The 19301-nt window shown below is 44.2% G+C and overlaps 1 protein-coding gene across 4 annotated transcripts in view; it reads right to left on the reverse strand.

Annotated features, from left to right (window-relative positions):
• Positions 1 to 1012: 1012 nt before the first annotated feature.
• The window catches only part of sema3fb (sema domain, immunoglobulin domain (Ig), short basic domain, secreted, (semaphorin) 3Fb), a 59601-nt gene continuing 41312 nt past the window's right edge, over positions 1013 to 19301 (reverse strand). For 2 of the 4 annotated variants that reach the window (XM_035632227.2, XM_047332858.1), the window contains 13 exons: positions 19077 to 19170; positions 16936 to 17055; positions 16551 to 16690; positions 15176 to 15290; positions 10037 to 10106; positions 9794 to 9938; positions 9354 to 9576; positions 7863 to 7951; positions 7617 to 7658; positions 6476 to 6633; positions 6010 to 6077; positions 5575 to 5708; positions 1013 to 3941 (listed from right to left, as the gene is read on the reverse strand). In XM_035632227.2, the coding sequence (XP_035488120.1) occupies positions 3489 to 3941; positions 5575 to 5708; positions 6010 to 6077; positions 6476 to 6633; positions 7617 to 7658; positions 7863 to 7951; positions 9354 to 9576; positions 9794 to 9938; positions 10037 to 10106; positions 15176 to 15290; positions 16551 to 16690; positions 16936 to 17055; positions 19077 to 19170 (1851 nt within the window). In that variant the 3' untranslated portion in view covers positions 1013 to 3488. Of the gene's footprint in view, positions 3942 to 5574; positions 5709 to 6009; positions 6093 to 6475; positions 6634 to 7616; positions 7659 to 7862; positions 7952 to 9353; positions 9577 to 9793; positions 9939 to 10036; positions 10107 to 15175; positions 15291 to 16550; positions 16691 to 16935; positions 17056 to 19076; positions 19171 to 19301 lie in introns of all 4 variants that reach the window. The other 2 variants (XM_035632226.2, XM_035632224.2) reach the window with 1 other exon arrangement.

Raw genomic sequence — 19301 nt, forward strand, 5'->3', positions numbered from 1 at the left:
TTTAAAAAACGGAGAATAAAAAATGCAGTCTATTACTGTGAGAGTCCTGGTGTCCAATCCTATAGGTGCACTTAAATGTCTCGAACTAGCATCAGCATTTGCACTGCATTTCCGACCATACCATCTTCTCTGAAGTAACACATGGTTCGGCCACTTCCTGTGGAAGATCCAGAGCCTGAAGTGAGGCGGGGTCTGACAGTGCAGTGGCCCAATCAGGCGTCACCTTCCTAAAGCATGTTTCTTTAATCGCTGAACCAAAGGTACAAAAGCAAATAAGTTCACTAAATTGCAATATATCTCTCTGCAGCTCACACTACAGGATTTGGACTCGATGACAAGTCCAAATATTTCGACTGCTCGATATCTGGCAGACCTCGGCAAGTCGCTTTGAATGCGTCATTGGTATTTCACACATAGCCATCAGGTGCAGATTTGCGTGCCCAGAGTTTGTCAGCGAACGAAAATCGGGCTTAAAATCGTCTAGTGTGAACTCGGCATAAGACTCCTTGATTATCTTATCAGCACACCTACCTAAAAAAAAGGCCCATTGGCTGCCATTGACTTAGACTCTTCATAATCTAACCTGTAAAGGAAAGAAGTACATGTTTTAAAATTAGTAAAGCAAGAGTATTTTAAAATGAGTAAAACTAGTTAATTATGTTAATAATTGTGTTATAGAATTCATTGTGATGCATGATACCGAGATGTCCTATAAGCACTGAGCAGTTGAAAATGTGGTAGAATATCTTTGGACATTTTGTTGAGAAATTGTTATTGTTTAACAACCCTTCAAGTATATTCTGGTGATTTACTAAACAATAACGTTAATGAACATTTAAATACTGATCAAGCCTTTTCTGACTTCATTAATCGATCAAGAGCTTTTATAATCCATATTTATTTTGCCCAGGGCTAAAGACCCTTGTCCCATCATCACAAACGGTTTCCCTTCCTATGGTTTCATTACAAACACCAATGTAATGTGTATAGTTTATACAAATGTGCATACGTATCTCTTTAACAGGTATAACTTTATTCCAAGGATCCAGAGGTTTCTGGGCAGAACATGGAAAAACATTCAATATAAGGCCAATCACAATGAAGGGGGGGAGCATTCCATTCTTATAAAATATAGAGCTTTAATTTATTAGGCAGCAACAACAATGGAAAGGGAAGATAAAGTAATTTACACAAGTCATTACAATAACATCACCTCTGTGCATTTAGCGTTTTTTTCTTTTTTTCATAAAGTCTGACGATGCAAAAAAATACAAAACAAACACTCAAAAACTAAAGACACAATCTTAAAAATACCAACAAATTGTACAACCCCACTTTGCCTATTTTCTCTCTTTTTTTTGCTGTGGAAACCATGGTCTCATTTGGTAGAGACGCTCGAGAGCTGCGATTGATTCCGGGAATGCAGACAAATTCCAATTTGAGGAGGACATACAAAAACCCTTGTATGAATTATTAATGCATCTTCCAATAGGCATTCATGCCGACTGTCACAAGGCCTGAATAGAAGCTAGTCAATGCGTATTAAAAGCCATTTAATATCAGAATGATACAAAATTTCTCTTGTTCCAGATAATTTTTCCTCAGTTGTATTTTCTTATACATGAAAACTCCTTTCATTTATTATTTTGGGTAACTGCTGTACTAATAATTTTAATAGAGCAGTGTACTAAGTGGCGATTGTAAAAATTGGAGTCAATAGAACCGTTGCATACTTCTTAATAACAACTCTCATAAATTTCAACATGCCTCAACTCTATGACATTCATATGCCACTTGTTTGCATTTATTTCAAAGTATGCTATTACTTGCTCTCAATACACAATAGCAAGATAATTGCACTTTGCACTTTAACATAACTAAATTTATGCCAGTGGGGAAAAAAATGCATTATGCTCTAAACAGGAGTATATTTGGAACAAGAGGGTTTTTAAAGCATTTGTTTTCCCCCTTTTGCAGTACTGAGAGCCGTCCTCCGTCCATACTGTACACCCCTAGAAACAAAGAACAAAAAAAAAAATAGACAACCACACAGTATCTTATCAGAATTACAGTACAAATACAGGTTCATGCACACAATGAAAGCCAGCTTCCCAATATTTTGGTTAGTGTCACAACATTGTTACAATGCTCTGTTGTGTATATGGGCAAATCTTTTTTTTTTTTTTCCCCCCACACATGAATGTCAAAGGAAGAAAGAACAAAAGATGTCTCGTGTGCTTACAGCTGCTGCCTGATCGGAGCACCTCTTCCCTCTGAAACTGGACCTGTTTTAGTTACAGTCAACCACACCTTGCCGAGTGTGCTCTGTTGCATTTGGCCCCAGCCAAAGTCCCTTGAAAGTAAAATAATAATGCCCTTTGTGCAAAACCTTGACCTTTTACTGCACCTCGTTTGCATTTTAAAAAAGAACCCTACCATTAACTGCCATTCCAATGCTAACCATTGTAATAATAGATATCATTATAAAGCTGATCTGATCCTTTTTTTTTTTTGTATGTGTTTCATTTGTTAACGCGCACCATTTGTTCATGGCCAGAAGCAACTACGGGTTACTCAGAGTACAATACAAGTGAACACCTCGCCATTCTTTTGTATAGAAAACGTAAATCTCCCTAAACAGAATTAGGATCTAGTCTGACAAGTAGCGACGATGCTGCATCGTTTTACAATAAATCCTCCAATCAGGAAAGAAATAGAGATTAAAAACAAAAAACAAAGGGCAAGCACCAGTTTAAAAATATATCTATTAAAAGGCCCAATTACAACATACTGTAGGTGCCTATGGAGAAAGTACCGTTTCCCCACAATAACTGGGACCATGTGTCGATGGTCCCCTTGCAATATCGAGTCTCTGTCTGCAAGCAGCCACAAGGAGGCTGCATTACCAGCATTCCTGGTGTGTCCAGTAATAAAAGGGTCCTGGCATTGCGTCAAAGCAAGCAAGAAACAAAGGAGATCCCATCAACCCTTTATCAACAATTCATTTCCCCGCCAGGGCAAGCGTCTCATAGTTCTCCCCCCGACGAGCTTGCATGTCCGATAACACATTCCAAACAGTCGCCAAAGGTCACGTGATGCTGACAGATGAGTCTTGTAATGACAGTAACAGCAACAATAAAATTAACAACATCAATAATAACAATAATGTTTGCCCCCAAAGGTACCTATACACAAAGAGCATGTTTTTTTTTCTTCTATAAGTACAAAGAAATCCACAGAATGATACTATATACAACCTACAATAAATACTGTGTATCATATATCTTACTGTTTGAGAGGATGTATGTGGGGTTTTGTTTGTGAGCCTCTTTTTTTTCCCGTTTGCGGACTTTTTTTTATCCTGGTTTGTGGACTTTTTTTTCTTTCATGTAGCTATTCTCAATGAGTCTCTCCCAGTTTTCACAGGGTTTGGGGGGGTGGGGGCGGGGGGCTATTTGGGGTTTTCTCCAGACACAAAGCTAGGCTCCTCATGTCTCTACCTCCTCCTGTTCCTCATTCTCCTCCCCCTCCCCATGATGCCGGCGGTTGCGGGGCTTCTTGTGCTCCTTGAGCTCCTTCAGGTCTTTAGCCTTGAGGGCGCCCAGCAGCGGGTCTCCAAACTGCCAGTAGTCCTGGCAGTACTGATTGATCAGGCTCATCTCTGGCTGGCTCAGGATGGTCAACAGGTCCTTGTACTGGCCCGCACTGGGGGTCCACTGGGTGCTGCTGGAGTGGAGAGAGGACGGCACCAGCCCTCCCCCGCCCTCCACCAGCACGCTGTTGACGGCCCGGCTCGACAACACCACCAGCTGCAGCTTCACCAGCGTGTACTTGAAGTTCTTCTCCGTGGCAATGCACTGGTACATGCCGGAGTCGGAGGGCTGCAGGGACCGCAGGAGCAGACCCTGCTCCGTCTTGAAAATCCGACCGTCAGAACGCATCTGGGACAAGATCATAATCAGAAACACTTGACACACGGGGAGAGACGTAATGCGTAAAGTATAACAGGGGAAGACCTCAACGAAATGGAATGTGGATCTAAATGTAAATTTGGTCGGAAGTTTTTGTGATAAAAAAACAGAAAGCTATTTTTCAAAAAACAGACCAATATATCTCATTAGGCCATACTGTGAATAAAATATATTTTTTGGTTTTAAAAGAGGGTGGCTATGTAGTGAATGAAAATAAAGTAAAGTTGGATGAAGTAAAAATGTCTGAAAAAGAATTAGAGAGCTTTTGACGGAAAAAAAGCTTGTTTGACCTTTATGCAATTTCAAGATGCTCCCTAACTTGACTTCCTTAGTTTTCCCAAGATGCCAGGTGGGGAGGCTTTAGTACTGAATCTGGTGGTAAAAATAGGACCGGTGCAAAATCATTTAAGATTTATTCTTCACCACATATCAAATCTTCCATAACTGATGACAAGTTAATTGTAATTATCTATATCTTTTCGATTTTGGACCCCTAGCTTGTTGACATTTTGACATATCTTTATCATGGAAAGTGCTGCTCACTTGGCTATTAGCGGCTCCTGTTCACATTGTAGAAACAACAGCGAGCTGGATTACTTTGACGACCTGACGACCTTTAGCCTGAATCTGGTGGGTTCTGATATAAAGTAAGATATGAAGTCATGAGAAGCTGCTTTGTCTCTTGATATCTGATCAGATTTAGGGACATGGTTAGGGAGTGGGTTTGCAGTGCGTGTACGATGTTTCTGTATCTGAAGGAGTTATGAAGAAGTAGTGTAATGTTTTCTTTGTGGCAAACTGTAAGTCATACAATGAGGGGAGGCGGACAAGACTGCTCCTGCAAAACCTTGATAATAGTACTCTCTCTCTGTTCAGAGCTGTCACGTCAGAATGATGTACAGTATTCATATTTACTCACATCCCTACTGCCTAAGCCTTTATGGTGGATTAATATCCTTCATTAAAAAAAAAAAGATCAATCCAAATGTAATCAAACAGTAAGTAGTGGTGTGACTCCATTATTTCATCGATTCCCTTCACATCTATGCCCAGGAATCTGAATGGGTGATTTTTTTTTGCTCTGAATCTGACGTGCAAAGTCGACTCTGTCTGTGGGAATGGAGACCTTCTAACAGAATAGTCAATAAAAGAGAGGCGGCGACACTATATAGCTTCAAAATAAAACTTTTACTAGTGTCCCAGAGTTGTATATCATAGCAGAGGGCTCTTTCACAGCTCCCATTTATATGCCCTTCCCTTGGGGCCTGAGGACAGACGGATGTCTGCTTGAGAAGTAGGGGCATCGTTCGATCAGAGCCCGAGTCACTTAATCATGTTCACAGATAATTACACTGGACTCATTTTTCACATGTGTCAACGTTGCATATATACTGTATCGCCAGCTCTCCATGGCAACAAAGCAACAATACGAAATGAAATACTGTGGTGGAAATGTCCAAAAGCAATCATTCATGGTCATCTGTGGGAATACTTCAACCCATTTGGAGGTTGATATTACACTTTGCATTTGATCAAACTACCCCATGAAACAATAGGCTTATATAATCACAAACTTTGAGATATACACCATGCCAGGGCTCACCTCCTTCTTGCGGTCGCTGTTGTCTCTCTGCAGATGCCACTTGATGACAGCCTGCGGAGAGCGGGCCTGACACTCCAGGAAGGTGCTGCTTCCCTCCACCCCGTACTGCACCATCTCCAGGGTGTTCTTATTGGCTGCAGGGCAGAGAGAGACAGGGATTTCCATGGCAACCAAATAACTCATTACCATGAGACCAAAATCTCAGTTGAGGCAAAAAGCAAAGTCCTTCTCGCAATATGGCTTTCACGGATTAGCTATGAAGCTGCCAGAAAGCATAGAATCACAGCCCATATCAATGGAAACATTGAATCTTTTGGAGCAGCAAAAGTGAGACTTCACATTACGTTTCTTACCTTTCTAAAATCATTAATAAACATTCAGAAGCAATTAAAGCAGTGAAGGAAAACCCATGAGGTGGAGGAACATGCATCTTACTGTTGGAGTTGAAGCCGCGGCACTGGCGGATGGGGTTCCCGTACTTGACGTCCTGCCTCCGGCTTCGTCTAAAGGGGTCAGACCAGTGTTGCCGAATAAGGAGAGAAAACAATAATAAAGCAACCGCAAGCCATTCAAAGCCATTCAACAATACATGAAGCCATTATTATGTGTTCACTTCAAATGGAGATAACCATAAACCACGACCACCCCATTATGTCATCATCTTTTGCAAATTCACGTCGCTTATAATAACATATAATTATTAGTGTAGAGTTAACAGTTCCCCCATACACCACGATCAACATATTATGCGAAACTGATTGAAAAATGCCATTAAAACAGCCATTCAGCGACCCCACGATCCACTCTGTGCATCGTTCAAACACGCTAGTCGAGTCAGTCAGTCGGTTAGTGGTGAGGTTAGTGCAGCTCATGCTGGAACGTCACCGCTGTTGGCGCTCACCTCTTCTGCGAAGCGGAGTAACGGGAGCAGGACTTGCCGTCCCAGGCACAGTAGGGATCTCTGGCCAGGCAGCAGTCGGCGCAGGCCTCGCCGTACACGTCACACCGGTGGAGAGCCAGCTGGGTCAGCCCCACCGCCGAGGACACATACAGCTGTTGCTATTGAGAGGAAAGGGCACGGGCAACGGTGTGAAAACACAACACTGGACAACACTGCCATATTCAAATGGAGCCAAATGTACGGAGGAAAAAGTGTTTTTAACTGTCAAGTTTAAGTTGTGCAATTCATAAAACTTTATTACCAGTATATTTATAGGATTCATAAATTACGCAAGAAAATGAAAGTGCCCAATATTCAAAATTTATATTGACATTTTTATGAGCCAGTAAACTCAAGCTAGATCTAAAAAAGATATGAAAATGAAGCCAAATCAATCTTGATTGACTATAATCTGGAAATAAGCGCCTTGACGTTGCACAACTTGAAAATGACAAATGGCCATAAAAAGATGAGAATTCAGACCACATGAATTCATGTAGCTGCTTTTCAAAGTAAAAACAAAGTGCCATAAATATACATATATATATATATATCATAGCACATTTTGCAGTTATGTATTCAGTGGCTCTTTTCTAGGACATTATTTACTCTCATGCAAAGATTTCACAAAGCCAGATGTATGTAATGTAATGAGATGAGTGTAGAGTCGAGTCCTGCACTGTGCTGGGACAGCAGCAGGCTCTGCATCATCCGGGAGAATATTGAGCTCATCTCTTATCAGGTTGCATTCATGATTTCATGATCAGCTGTTGAGATTCATCAGCCCGGCAGGCTGTGTGTAACACTAACTCCCCGTCGGTGGACTGATGTCATTAAAACGTGGAAAAGGCCAAGCATTTTAATCACTTTGAAAGACAACACTAAACTTGAATGTCTTTTCCACATCGCTCTCTTCATTGTCTCCCCTTGTCACGCGCGCAGCATAAGAACTATGAAGCGACAGGGAAGCACAGCTGGTTATATGTATCTGGGGACCTTTGCAAAACTGTCATTCGTTTCCTTTTTTTGGAAGGTGGCTCTTTTTTGTCCCTCTTTTTACGTCAGCAAAGGTGGAGAAAATGTGTTGCACAGACATGCTTACCCTTTTGGATGAGATCTTCATTGTTGTAACTGGAGTAGGGACCTTTATGGAGAAACAATATATTTTTGGTTATCTTTCCAGCAGATGAAAATGAAATACACAGAGACATTAGCAGAAGAGAAAAAAAGAATTTATTATGGAGGGGGAGGTGAAGGACACGCATAATAGAGAATAAAGACGCAAAGAGGGAAAATAAAAAAAAAGGATGATGGAAGAAGAGGAAGGCAAAGAGAAAAAGGGGCTTACCTTGAAAACCTCCACCTCCTCCAGGACCAGCTCCTCGGTCTGCAGATCGTCCCTGGGCAGCACAATGACCTTCTGAACTGTCCCCTTGTCTACGGACCACAACACACACCTGTCAGCCGCACACCTGCACCCTCTCGCCCGTCCGCCTGTCAACAGCCCCTCGGGTTTTTCCATTTTATTCTCTCAGCAACCTCAAACAAGGGATAATCCTCCCATCAACAGGCTGCGCTGTTCTCTCCACCTCTGCCATGTGCTTCTCTCCAGTTCAACCTCTCCTCAATGACATGACGCTCTGGTCCACTTAGTGCGCTCGCTGCCGCCGCCGCCATGACAAACCTCTCCTGTCATCCTCAGCTTCAGTCTGACCCATATGCCTATTCATCTGAAAGCCGCGAGACACTCCCAGGCCCCTTCGCTGGCATGTTTGATTTCTGCAAAGAGCTCAGCGCTCCTGTTAGCGGGACACCTGAGATTTATTATGACTCCTGCATTGAGCCTCGGCGCAGGCCTAAATGGTTTCGCCCCTGAAAGGACACACATTCCTCCACAGTGGCCGCCACCTCACAAATAAAACCCCTGTCCGTGTCCTCCCCGTGACACACAGATGAACAAAGAAGCCAGTTAAGAGGCGTCGCATGCAACCTGTGAGGGCTGCGTGCCGTGATGTGGCGGCTACGGGTCGAGGCTGAAGACCGCGGGTGACAGGGCCTTCGCTGTTCGGGGCAACGTTTACCTGAGGAGCTCAGGACTTGAAACGTCACCGTCTGTTTTTACATCATCTCTTAAAACGTACTTTTACCGAACGGCTTTTATATAAACGTATTTATTTGTTTCAGTTCTTTTACCATGGCTAACTGTAATTGTAATTGTTATTTTTTTAATTATTATCATAGTCAACCTGGGATCTTATTAAAGGCTTTAAGGCATGCAGACAAACACATAATCTCTCTTACATCATTGGACAAGATTAAGGTGATGGATGAACTAGCTGTAACCCCCCCCCTGCATCCTCCTCCTCCTCTTCTTAACCCCCACTCCCCCCTGGTTTCTTTTCTTTACCCTCCTGCTGTTGATCCATCCCCTGCCCTCCAGGTACAAATCTCCTGTTGTTTACTTCACGTGAACAGTGCGAGGCACAAACCCTTTGATTGGTTAAATTTCCGCTCGAGCACAAAAGGCAAGAATGCTTTTCTCTTAATGATAAATGGTTGCAAAAGGAGACAAGCCCTCCATTTCCATGGGATTTATTTCCATTGGGGGGATTTTTCTCCCTTCATTTTTCAACTTCCAAGTGACACCGTCATTCACCATTCTCCGTGTGATAAGGGGCGGAAAAGGGTTCACAGGTTCAGACCTCTGACTGACTTCCCGCACACCTAAGTCCCCAACAAAAAAACCCTAAAAAGGACTAAAAATTTTATAAACAGAGAAAAAAAACCCATTGTATTCTCTTCTTTTACATTTTTCAATAAAGTTTAGAAAAATACTCACCAGTCCCTAAGAAGAGCACCTCATAGTTGCCATCCGCAGCTGTCACCTGGTCCACAGTGATGGTGGTGAATTCATAGTCCACGTTGGTCCGCACCACTAGGGGGCGCTTGTGCACCGGGTATACGGCATTGTACATAGCCGGGTGGTTCCTCATGAAGTTAATCACTTCATCTGGGTAGTCCTTAGTGGACTTCATGTTGGGGGTGAAGGTACCTCCAGGGCACTGAGAAACAGAAGCATTCAGATTAGTATCCATGAATCCATAAAGTAAATGGAAATCATCATTATGGAAGCCGAGAGCTATCCGAGAGCTTGTCTTGCAGTAATACTTTGGTTATGCATGGTGCCGGATGGCTTCCATTTGAGGTCTTAGTTGGAGAGAAAGCACTGTCATTCCTGAGGGATTTCAATGTGTGGGGTCAGTATCAGGTGAGGCTCACCGTGCCAGGGCGAGGGTACGGGATCTTCCCAGTGTAGGCCACCCATTGGTAATTGGGACCCTCCTTGTGGGCGAAGGGTCCGTTGAAGACCATGCGAATGTCGGCCATGGAGTAGACACAAACTGCTGAGCCCTTGAAGACAGAACTGTGAAGTGGGGCAAAATGTATCTCGAGTTAGAAAAAACTGAGCCCATTATTGCTGTTTGGAAAAGTACCATACAGTATCTGTGACGGTGAACTAACCCAGAGACAGAGAAGACTCCATATATCACAGGGTTTTTGTTGTCCTGTGTCGGTTGTATGTAAACATCACCTGTGAAGCAAAAAGAAAGAGATCACGTCAGCGCAAAGAGTGTGTGAAGGAAACATCCAGCTCATCTTTGCTAATATTTGCACAGCTTCCAGACAATCCAGCCGCTCTTAGCTAGAAAGACCTTTAGGCCGCACATCCCTGGCAGGGGAGGTTTGGCTAACAAAGAGGCTGAACCTTCATCTTTGTTGGAAACATATGGTGCCCATTACCGGATTTAGATAGTGAGCTAAATGGGCTCTTGGGTTGTCTCCTAACGCTTCTGTGAGTCTCTGAACTCCATAACTGCACCAAAAGAATAAAAAGGTCAGCGACGGTCGTGAGACCGATGACAAATTTTAGCCCGACTGCAATAGTTCATAACACAACTACAGCGCTTTGAGCAAAATACAAATGTCAATGATGTCATGGTTTTTGTGATAATGTTCCTGCTCAGGGTATAATTGTTAAATATCTTGGTTTAGTGTTTGGTAATTAGGACTCAACACAAAGTATAGCCAGATATCATTTGGAATTTTCTTTAAAAAATTTCCTCATTTATGGCACCAAGTTATTTAAAAATAATAATAATCTTAAGGGGCACATGGGTGTGTGTACCAAATCTGATCTACCCATTAAATAGTTATGGACATATTTCACTAAAAGCCACCTAAGTGACCAGCAGGCTGACATTGCTATCTGTAGAATCATGCTGGCTTGAAAGCTAAAAGGAAAAAGAGATATAAGCTGACAGTCTAGAAATAATAAGGAGCAAAAAAGACTTGTTCCTTCCAGACGGCCCACCTGGCCTCTCCATATCCCGCTGACAGAAGCCGTAGGTGTAACCACAGGAATCAACCGTGTAACGGGAGAATTAATCATGAGGACTTGTACGGTGGAGGGTGTGGTTGGGTTCAGGTAGTTCATTAATGCATATTTTTTGCGGCATGAGCAGCGCAAATTAACTCTCATTATGGGTCGGGCGAGTGCAAGTATTTAAAAAAACAAAAACCATCATCATATGATTTCCTTCACTGCCTGTGAGTCTGGTTTCCCACAGTCTAGACTGTAGCAGTGTGATTGCTGAACCACCTCAGACCTCTCCTGAAGAGACAGAAAATGTGAGCATGATGTGCCGGGGATTCTCCCTCTCCTGCATCTGTAGTTTATGTCTTCCACAAAATATCCCTTTTCCCCCCCAGGGGAGAACTGCATCATACACACGTCTGAGGCCAATTCTGGAGGTCCGTAAATCACGGACGCTCACATGCTCGGTCCCGCAGGGCTCTGACATCGGACCTGGCCTGATTTAGATCATCCTTTTCTTGTTGCCGACGGAAAAGGTCCAAAGCAACAAATAAAGAGGCGCTGAACACGGGATGGGTGATAAGTCTCTCTCCTGTTCCGTACCTGACCTAAATACTCGTCCCGGGGGGCATGTTCATCGCCTACGGTAGGACAAGGCCCTTCGAAAGGAAACGGAAAAATGTTATCCCAACCCAGTTGTGCAGGGGGAAACGACCGTGGAGTAAAGACAAGATGGAAAATGTCGAGAGACGAAATATATAATATGATATGAGAACTGATCGTTCCTGGAGTAAAGGATAAAGCTGAGAGCTAGAAGGCACATTGTCCCGATTCCTCCAACTCGGCTCCCAGATTCGCCGCAGTCACAACCCTACACACACACACACACACACACTAACACACACACACACACACACACTAACACACACACACACACAGCACCATGCCACCTTCCGCAGCTGCCACAGCTGCAGGAGTGGAACGGTCACGGGTTAGCGTGGATGCAGCGCAGCGCTCTGCCATGGGTGTCACACGACAGGCGAACCTTGACACGGCATACAGCTGCTGTGCGGCAGGAGTGAGCGATTCGCACGCAAAAAAACCCCACAAAGCGCACGCGTACGCAGAGGGGGCGCCGCCGAGGCCGAGATAGAGCCGTCGCGAACGGAGAGGTCACGTGTACAGTCACTCAAGAAACAGATCACGGCTGCATGAGAACACGGGGCCCACGTGATTTGCAATAAAAGCCGTAATGACAGCAACTGTCTTTCCTATGTTTTTTCATGGCGATATAATCTCGGCATCCCATTTACCCAAAAAAGATATTTCCATTTCTGCTCGATCGACCCATGGGTTCATGCTGTGTTGGTGTCTTTGCGTCTCCCTGCCTTTTCATCCCTCCGGCCACTGACATGCAGCAGTGTCTTCTATTCCAGACAACGACACCATAACAACGACTAAAATCCCAATTGGTCAGTCAGGAACACTTTGCCACATAGAGCCTTAAAAGTGCAACGTACTCCAACTGTAAAAACCCCCCTTGGTCATCATCATGTCTTTCTATACACGACGGCCAGGCCGAGAACAGCAACAGTTCCGTTTCAACAAACTTCTCGGCAGTTACCTCTACAGTCATTTCAACGAAAACTCACAAAGAAAAGGGGAACGATAATTAAGACTTCTTTTTTTTTTCACTCAAGCACGGCTAACCTTCTTTGTGGCTTAAAATAACCAATTGTAGGCGTAAAAAGAAAAGAGAAACACGCTCATTTTCTTGTTTGAGAGTCGGATGAGAAGAATGAGTTGAAGCAGGACACAGGGAGAAACGGCTCGTCAGACTCGTCAGGAAAAAAAAATCCTACCTCTCCCAGCAGCAGGATATGTCTTGTTTGTTTTATCCGTCCATGTAGAGTATTGAAACACAGAGCTTGTGGTTTTACAGGAGGTTATGTGAGGGGATATTTGTTAGTCGGGCGCGGTGGCTTCCTCCGCTGGTTGCCAGGAAAACACTGTTGTACTCATGTTTGGCTTTTTGTACAGATTGAACAAACATGACATGAAAGGTTAATGAAAGAGCTTTGGAGGTGCCGGCAGGCGGATTTCATTACCTTTGGACAGAGTTATGCCGTTTCCAAGGAATTCATTTTTATTTTTTATTTTTGCTAAAAAGCTCAAAGCAGCTGGCTGCCGTCGTGACTTCGCGGTGAACAGACAGATCCCGTATGAGGGTGGTGTCGATCTCCTCATCTGGCTCTCGGCCCCAGAAAAGCAGAGAACATGAGCGTTTCCTCAAATGTCAAACTAATCATATAATGATTTAACATTGGAATGTGCGGTAGTTAAAGACCCACTTGCCCTTGTGAAATCTTGAAATCTCAAATGTTCCTCTTTAAAGATAACCCCCCCCCCCCTTCCCAGTGAGGGAGCTTTATAAACATTCAAACTAGACAGTAAATGTGAAGCCATTAGCTTGAAACTCAATCATATCCAATTTACTGTCCCCTCTAGGAGTCCTTGGCGGAGATGACCGCTCTGCAAACTGGCGTGAGCACGCGTCTTTTTTCCCTCCTCTGCGGAGGCGTCTTCGCTTGACATGCCTGTCCTTGCTCGTTCACTGGCCTGTTCCACTAAACATCTACAGACCCGGGCAATGTCCTGAACCTCCTCGTCGGTGCCAACGGATGACGACTCTCCGACCGTGCCGCACTGGTCGCCTGTATCAACACTGACCGAAACCGGTAGAGACAAAACCCTCATTTGTCAAGGCAAGGAGAGCACGCTCCCACTCACAACCGCCTTCTCCTCACTTTCCGTGAAGGGGCTGCGCGCGGGCGGGGGGAAAAAAGGAGGCCGCAGAGTATTTCAGTGCATGTTACTGCTGTGTAGATCTGTGTGCGGCAGGTTGAGTTAGGAGCAAGGAGCGTGTCGGCGGAGATAGAGAGACTGTAGCATTGAACGGACACGGCACTTTTCATTCTTGAGATTAGTCCGAGAGCGACAGTAGCCCTCACGCATCAGTCTCTTATCACTCCGTGGCTCTATTTTAAACCGGTGAGACAGAGAGGGATTCCTCCGGAGAGGCCAATAGTCTCACACACAGTCACAGACATTCCTGCTCCGTGATCTGATCTCACCTTACACACACACACACACACACACACACACACACACACACACACACAATGTAATGTGTCATTCACATGCTGTATGGGCCATATGATGGGAGCGGGCTGCCATATGGGCCGAGGACTGAGCTCTGGTGGGTACGTGTGTGTCCGTCTGTATTACTCTCTTGGCAGGTGCTGCAGTAGAAACAACGGACCCTGCAAGGAGACCATTCTCCACTTAATATTTCAGACGTAATTATACATGACAGGAATCTAAAAGTTAATATGTCTGAGATAAATCCAGCCGTGTCATTTTTATACTTTCTCTTTGCTATTCGATACCCAGTGTCAAAATGATTGAGTGCACAAAGGCCCGGTGTGGTTTCTTGAAAAAAAAAACAGTGTGTAACAATAGTTTTTGTGGTTGTATTACAAATAATACAATAATAGGTTTTTCTTTGTGAGAAAAAAAGAGTCTATTTTACTACTCCATATCACAGTGATTGACATGTTCTACATTTGCTGCCCCGAACTACTGGTCTAAGATTACTAACAGTAAACTAGATCCCTGTGCCTCAGGTGCACAGGAAATAAGATGTCTACAGTAGAGCTGAAAGGATTGTTGGATTATTTGATTAGTGGATAGACAGAAAATGAATTGGCCCCTATTTTGCGAAATCATTTCTATGTTCATGAATGTATGTGTTTCATAAGCGAAAAATACCATTGATTCGCCAGTTGTCGCTTCTAAAATGTGAGGATTCGATGCTTCTCCTTGTCATATATGATAGTCAACTCAATATGTTTGGGCTTGGGATTGTCGGTTGGATAAAACAAGAAGTCTGAGGAAATACAATATATTAGTTTACCCTTTTCTGAAATGCTATAGACAAAACCATTAATCACTGAATCAATAATGAGCAGATTAAAATGGAAGCAATTGTCGTTTGCAGTGCTCGATGTGGTTCATGTAATCTGGCAGAACAACATTGTGACGGCCACCTTGGCTGAACTGCCTACGAAAGCACTACCTACGGAAAAAGCTGTCGCAGTGCTGGCAGAGGGATTGATTGACAAGCTGGTCTGTATGCGACACTCCCCACCCGCACCAGCGCCCGCACAGATCAGCGCTTCCGCAGCAAGATCTGTCTGCACGCGCGAGGGCGTCTTTGTACTCACGGAGCTCGTCGAAGTGCGTCTCCATGCCGTCGGCCCCGGGCACCGAGCAGATGAGCCTGGCCTTCAGGAAGGTGCTCCACTTGTTGACCAGGCAGCAGTGGCCCCCGTCGTCGTTCTGTATTGGGAAAAGGGTGGATAAGACAAAAGAAGAGTTTCTCCATCACTCGCTCACACTCAAATCCTCCTCTGTCCTTCAACTGCTGAAAACGAACCCAGGTGGAGCCATTCCCTCCCACCCACCCACGAACACGCACGCACACAAACACACACACACACACACACACACACACACACACACACACACACACACACACACACACTGTACAGTATGTGTTGGTTCGCAAATCTGGGAAGCTAAAAGGAGTGATGGTGGGGGGGGGATTGTAAACACTGTCTCCCCCTACTCAGACACTTCCATCTGTGGTGGAGCGAGGCCAGAATCCATCCCAGTAAGAAAGAGCCCGAGACCAGTATGTGGTTCTAGAACCGACATCTATAGAGTGTGTCACACTTTTACTTATATTCTCATGTTTTTCCATTTTTAAACGGAGGCCCGTGCACTTTTGATGAATCCCATTTGGGGAGCGGACATGTTTTTATACTTTCCAGTGTAATTACAGTAAACGGCATGGTGTGTTTCAGGTGGCGCGCAGGGTGCAGAGAATGGCAGTGAGCGTATCCAGATGTGTGGCGGCGTGAGAATGACAGGGCCGCGTCTCCGGAGGCCGTGGCGGGGCCCCGCTGAGAGGGGGATGAGTGTTTGTGTGCCGGGTCAGCGCCTGACCCCCTCAAATAAATACAACAGTGAACAGCTGAGGCGATGAGCACACATGCGCTACATTTTCTCGCCCGCACCCGTACTCATATACCCGCTGCAAAATTTACACATGCACGCAAACATTCACCCACGTCGCATATACACTGTACGCTCAGTAGGACAAACCTTCAGAGACATCTGTCGTTATTTGTTTGCATGGCTCAGCTCACTTTGTATTTCTATGGCACACTTCTATGTGAAGAAATTCTAATTTAACTGAGAAACACTTAAAATTATTCAAATTTTTTTTTTTAAAGCACAGAAAGTTTTTCTCTTTTCTGTTCACTTAAAGCTTCGAGTGTTCTAGGACTGCCAGGGAGAAGGGGGTCAGGAGATCACGGGGTCAGAGCTCAGGGGGCAACCGCACAGACAGAGGGATGCATTGTAGACAGGAAGGTTAAAGACATGTGGATTCCAGCACGTCAGCGTTGGCCAAATACTCAAGCGCAGTGGGTGACTCGCCTCGGGGGGACTCCAGCCTGTTTTTCATATCGTCGCAGGTTTTCTTTTCATTATGTTTACATCCCAAAACAAACACACTCCTCACTGTGTACACACCAGGCAGATGCGTCCTATACGGGACTGGGTCACAGGACTCTGGCCCATCTCCGAGGACTTTTCCCGGAAGAAGAAGTACAGCTTGTCGTCATTTCTCTCCGCGCTGTCGGGGATGAGGTGCACGTGGATGAAAGTGGGATCTGCGGGGAGAAGAGATGGTGAGATGGGGGGAAAGATATTGGGAAACATCTGGCTGAAATCAAACATAAACGTTATGTTAGTATTTCCTTTTTTTTGTTGAAAAACCGGCAAACTCCATTATCTTCACATTTCAGCTACATGTATACATTTGGAACCCGGTCTGGATTGTATGTCTGAAAAGTATTTATGTTAAATTTACATGAAAGCCATTATGTATCATTTACAGGCGAAATAGGAGTTTTACCATTCAGCCATCTGGAGTTATACTGATCTGTCCGCATGGCAGTCTTTGTCCCCAAAGTACGAAAAATGGCAGAGTCGGTTCCCATAAAGTCCACATAGACGCCAGCGTACAGTTCGCCATCTGAGAGAGAGAGAAAACAGCTCAGCTTTAGTAAAAGTCTTTGACTCTGACCTCAAATTATATTGTTTCCAAAAAAAATATATTCAAGAGTCGAATATCACAGGAGTCTTCACTCCACAATACAGCAGCAGTCGGGATGATATTATCTATTCATAATAAACCTTCCCTTTTTTTCCTTTTTGTTTCTTAAATTTCCTATAATATAACTGAAATGTAGATTGTTATTAATTACAGAGATGTATACAGAGATAATTATCATTATTATTATTATTATTACTATTTATACATTTTTACCTCTAGCTACATTTCTTTTGAGCAACTTCCTGTAGAAATCCATAACTGCTTAACCTCGGCCAACAACTTCGCCACCCTATCAGCTTCTGGTTCTTTCTCTGGCTCTCTTCTTGAAAAATAAAAATAAATATATGGGTATTAACTATATTGAAAGCCTCCATCTTCCTTGTAATTATTCCTGACTTCCATTATTCTTTACATAAAACTTTGAGGAAATCATCACCGCACATAAATCATTACAAAAAAACAGTGGTCAATCTTCCTCAAACAGCCCTCACACGCACTCCACCAAGACGTAAAATACGAGCAGAATCCATGTCTGGAGACTGACAAATGGAGACAACAGCCTTGTTACGCCACAGGAAGGCAAGGTGCTTGTCCTCCAGCTGCCGACAGGGCCCCACTGGAGAGCAGGTGTGACTGTCAGAGCTGTTAAGGATGGAGCAAAGAGACAGCGGGAGGTAGGGCAGAGGAAACAAAACACACTGTCCTACCACCATTCTATTCAATGTCATGGTCCTCGGCCGTGCTATGTGGAGATTGATGACATATCATTAAAATGTCCTCGGATGACAGGATGTCTAATGTGGTGGAGAGCTGAGCAGTTAGTGGTCAGTGGTGAATCTATTGTTGTGGTACAGGCCTCTTAATCTTTATCAACACCAACAACAGTGTGCCTTGTACGATGTGAACCGGTGGAGGCAGGAGGTAAATCCATCTTGGATGACAGCGCTGGTTCCATACCGGTCAGCTGGCACTGCGCTAATGTGGGAAAGCAGGGCCGGTGATTTACACCCGCTGTCTCGCCCCGCAGAGAGATCGCCTTTCACTAGCGGCAACTGTGAGTTCAGGACCTGACTGAGTGACCTTGGGCTAAAGGAGCAGAGGACGCCGCCTTCAGGAGCAAGGCAAGAGATGAGAAGTTACAGTATCAAGGCCTAGGTACGTGTTAAAACACGCTGGACAGTGAATGAAAATGGAACTAATCCTTAAAACCACTCCGATTACACAGACCAGAGGCTTGCAGGAGAGTTTTCAATGCTCCTTGTCGTATATTCTCCAGATCGGTCTACTGGTGTGATGAACTGAATTTGGTGTCTTCATGGTGTTGGTGGAGAGCAGATATGCTACAGATAGGTTTTTTAACATATCTGTAACATATCTGTCCAAAATCTCTTACAGGGGCGTAGTTGGGCTAAGATCTGGTAGTTGCCGTCAAAGGAAATGTTCACATTTATTATGTTTCTCTACTTGTGGAGCATTTCAGGCACCATGGGAAATAAGACTGAATGGACCCTGGTTAATATGGGAATTACTTATGTAGAGAAACTTTTACTTTTCAAATTGTGACTAACCCTAAACCACTAACATGTTTTCCGAACGTGTCCAAAGAAACAGTGGGGGTAAATTAATATACACATAATATTGTGACCATCGTCAGCTTAACAAGAAAAAAATCCTTAGGATCAACTGATTAGTCTGATTGGACTTAAAAGCACACGGTGGGAAATAGGCACAGAATGAAAAAAGGACACTATGTTTGACCTTTGGGGACAAAAAAAATATGAATTGTGAGCAGAGAGAAAGTCATATCAACAGGAGATGGAGAAAAAGACGGTGAATCCACATGGGACCAGACGGTTGTTGCTATGAAGACCTAAAAATGCGCTGGGCTGGACTGTATCCATGCCCGGGTCCCCAAGTGACCAAACTCAGATGACACTTACTGATCAAAGCCGACGCGCTGTTGAGCTTCGGGTCGTAGGAGCACTTTCCCTTCCCAGATTCCACTTTTCCCGGCTCCAAATGAAAGATTTCTTCCTGTAATGGGAAAATCACATGGAGATGGCAATGAATCCAGCGCTCTTCATCTTGTCACTGCGATTCCCTCGCGCAGGGTAAATGAGGCAGCGTATGTGCTTCCTCTAACTCCTGTGGGACCTATACAGCCT

Source organism: Scophthalmus maximus, chromosome 6, assembly GCF_022379125.1.
Source record: "Scophthalmus maximus strain ysfricsl-2021 chromosome 6, ASM2237912v1, whole genome shotgun sequence".
NCBI lineage: Eukaryota > Metazoa > Chordata > Actinopteri > Pleuronectiformes > Scophthalmidae > Scophthalmus > Scophthalmus maximus.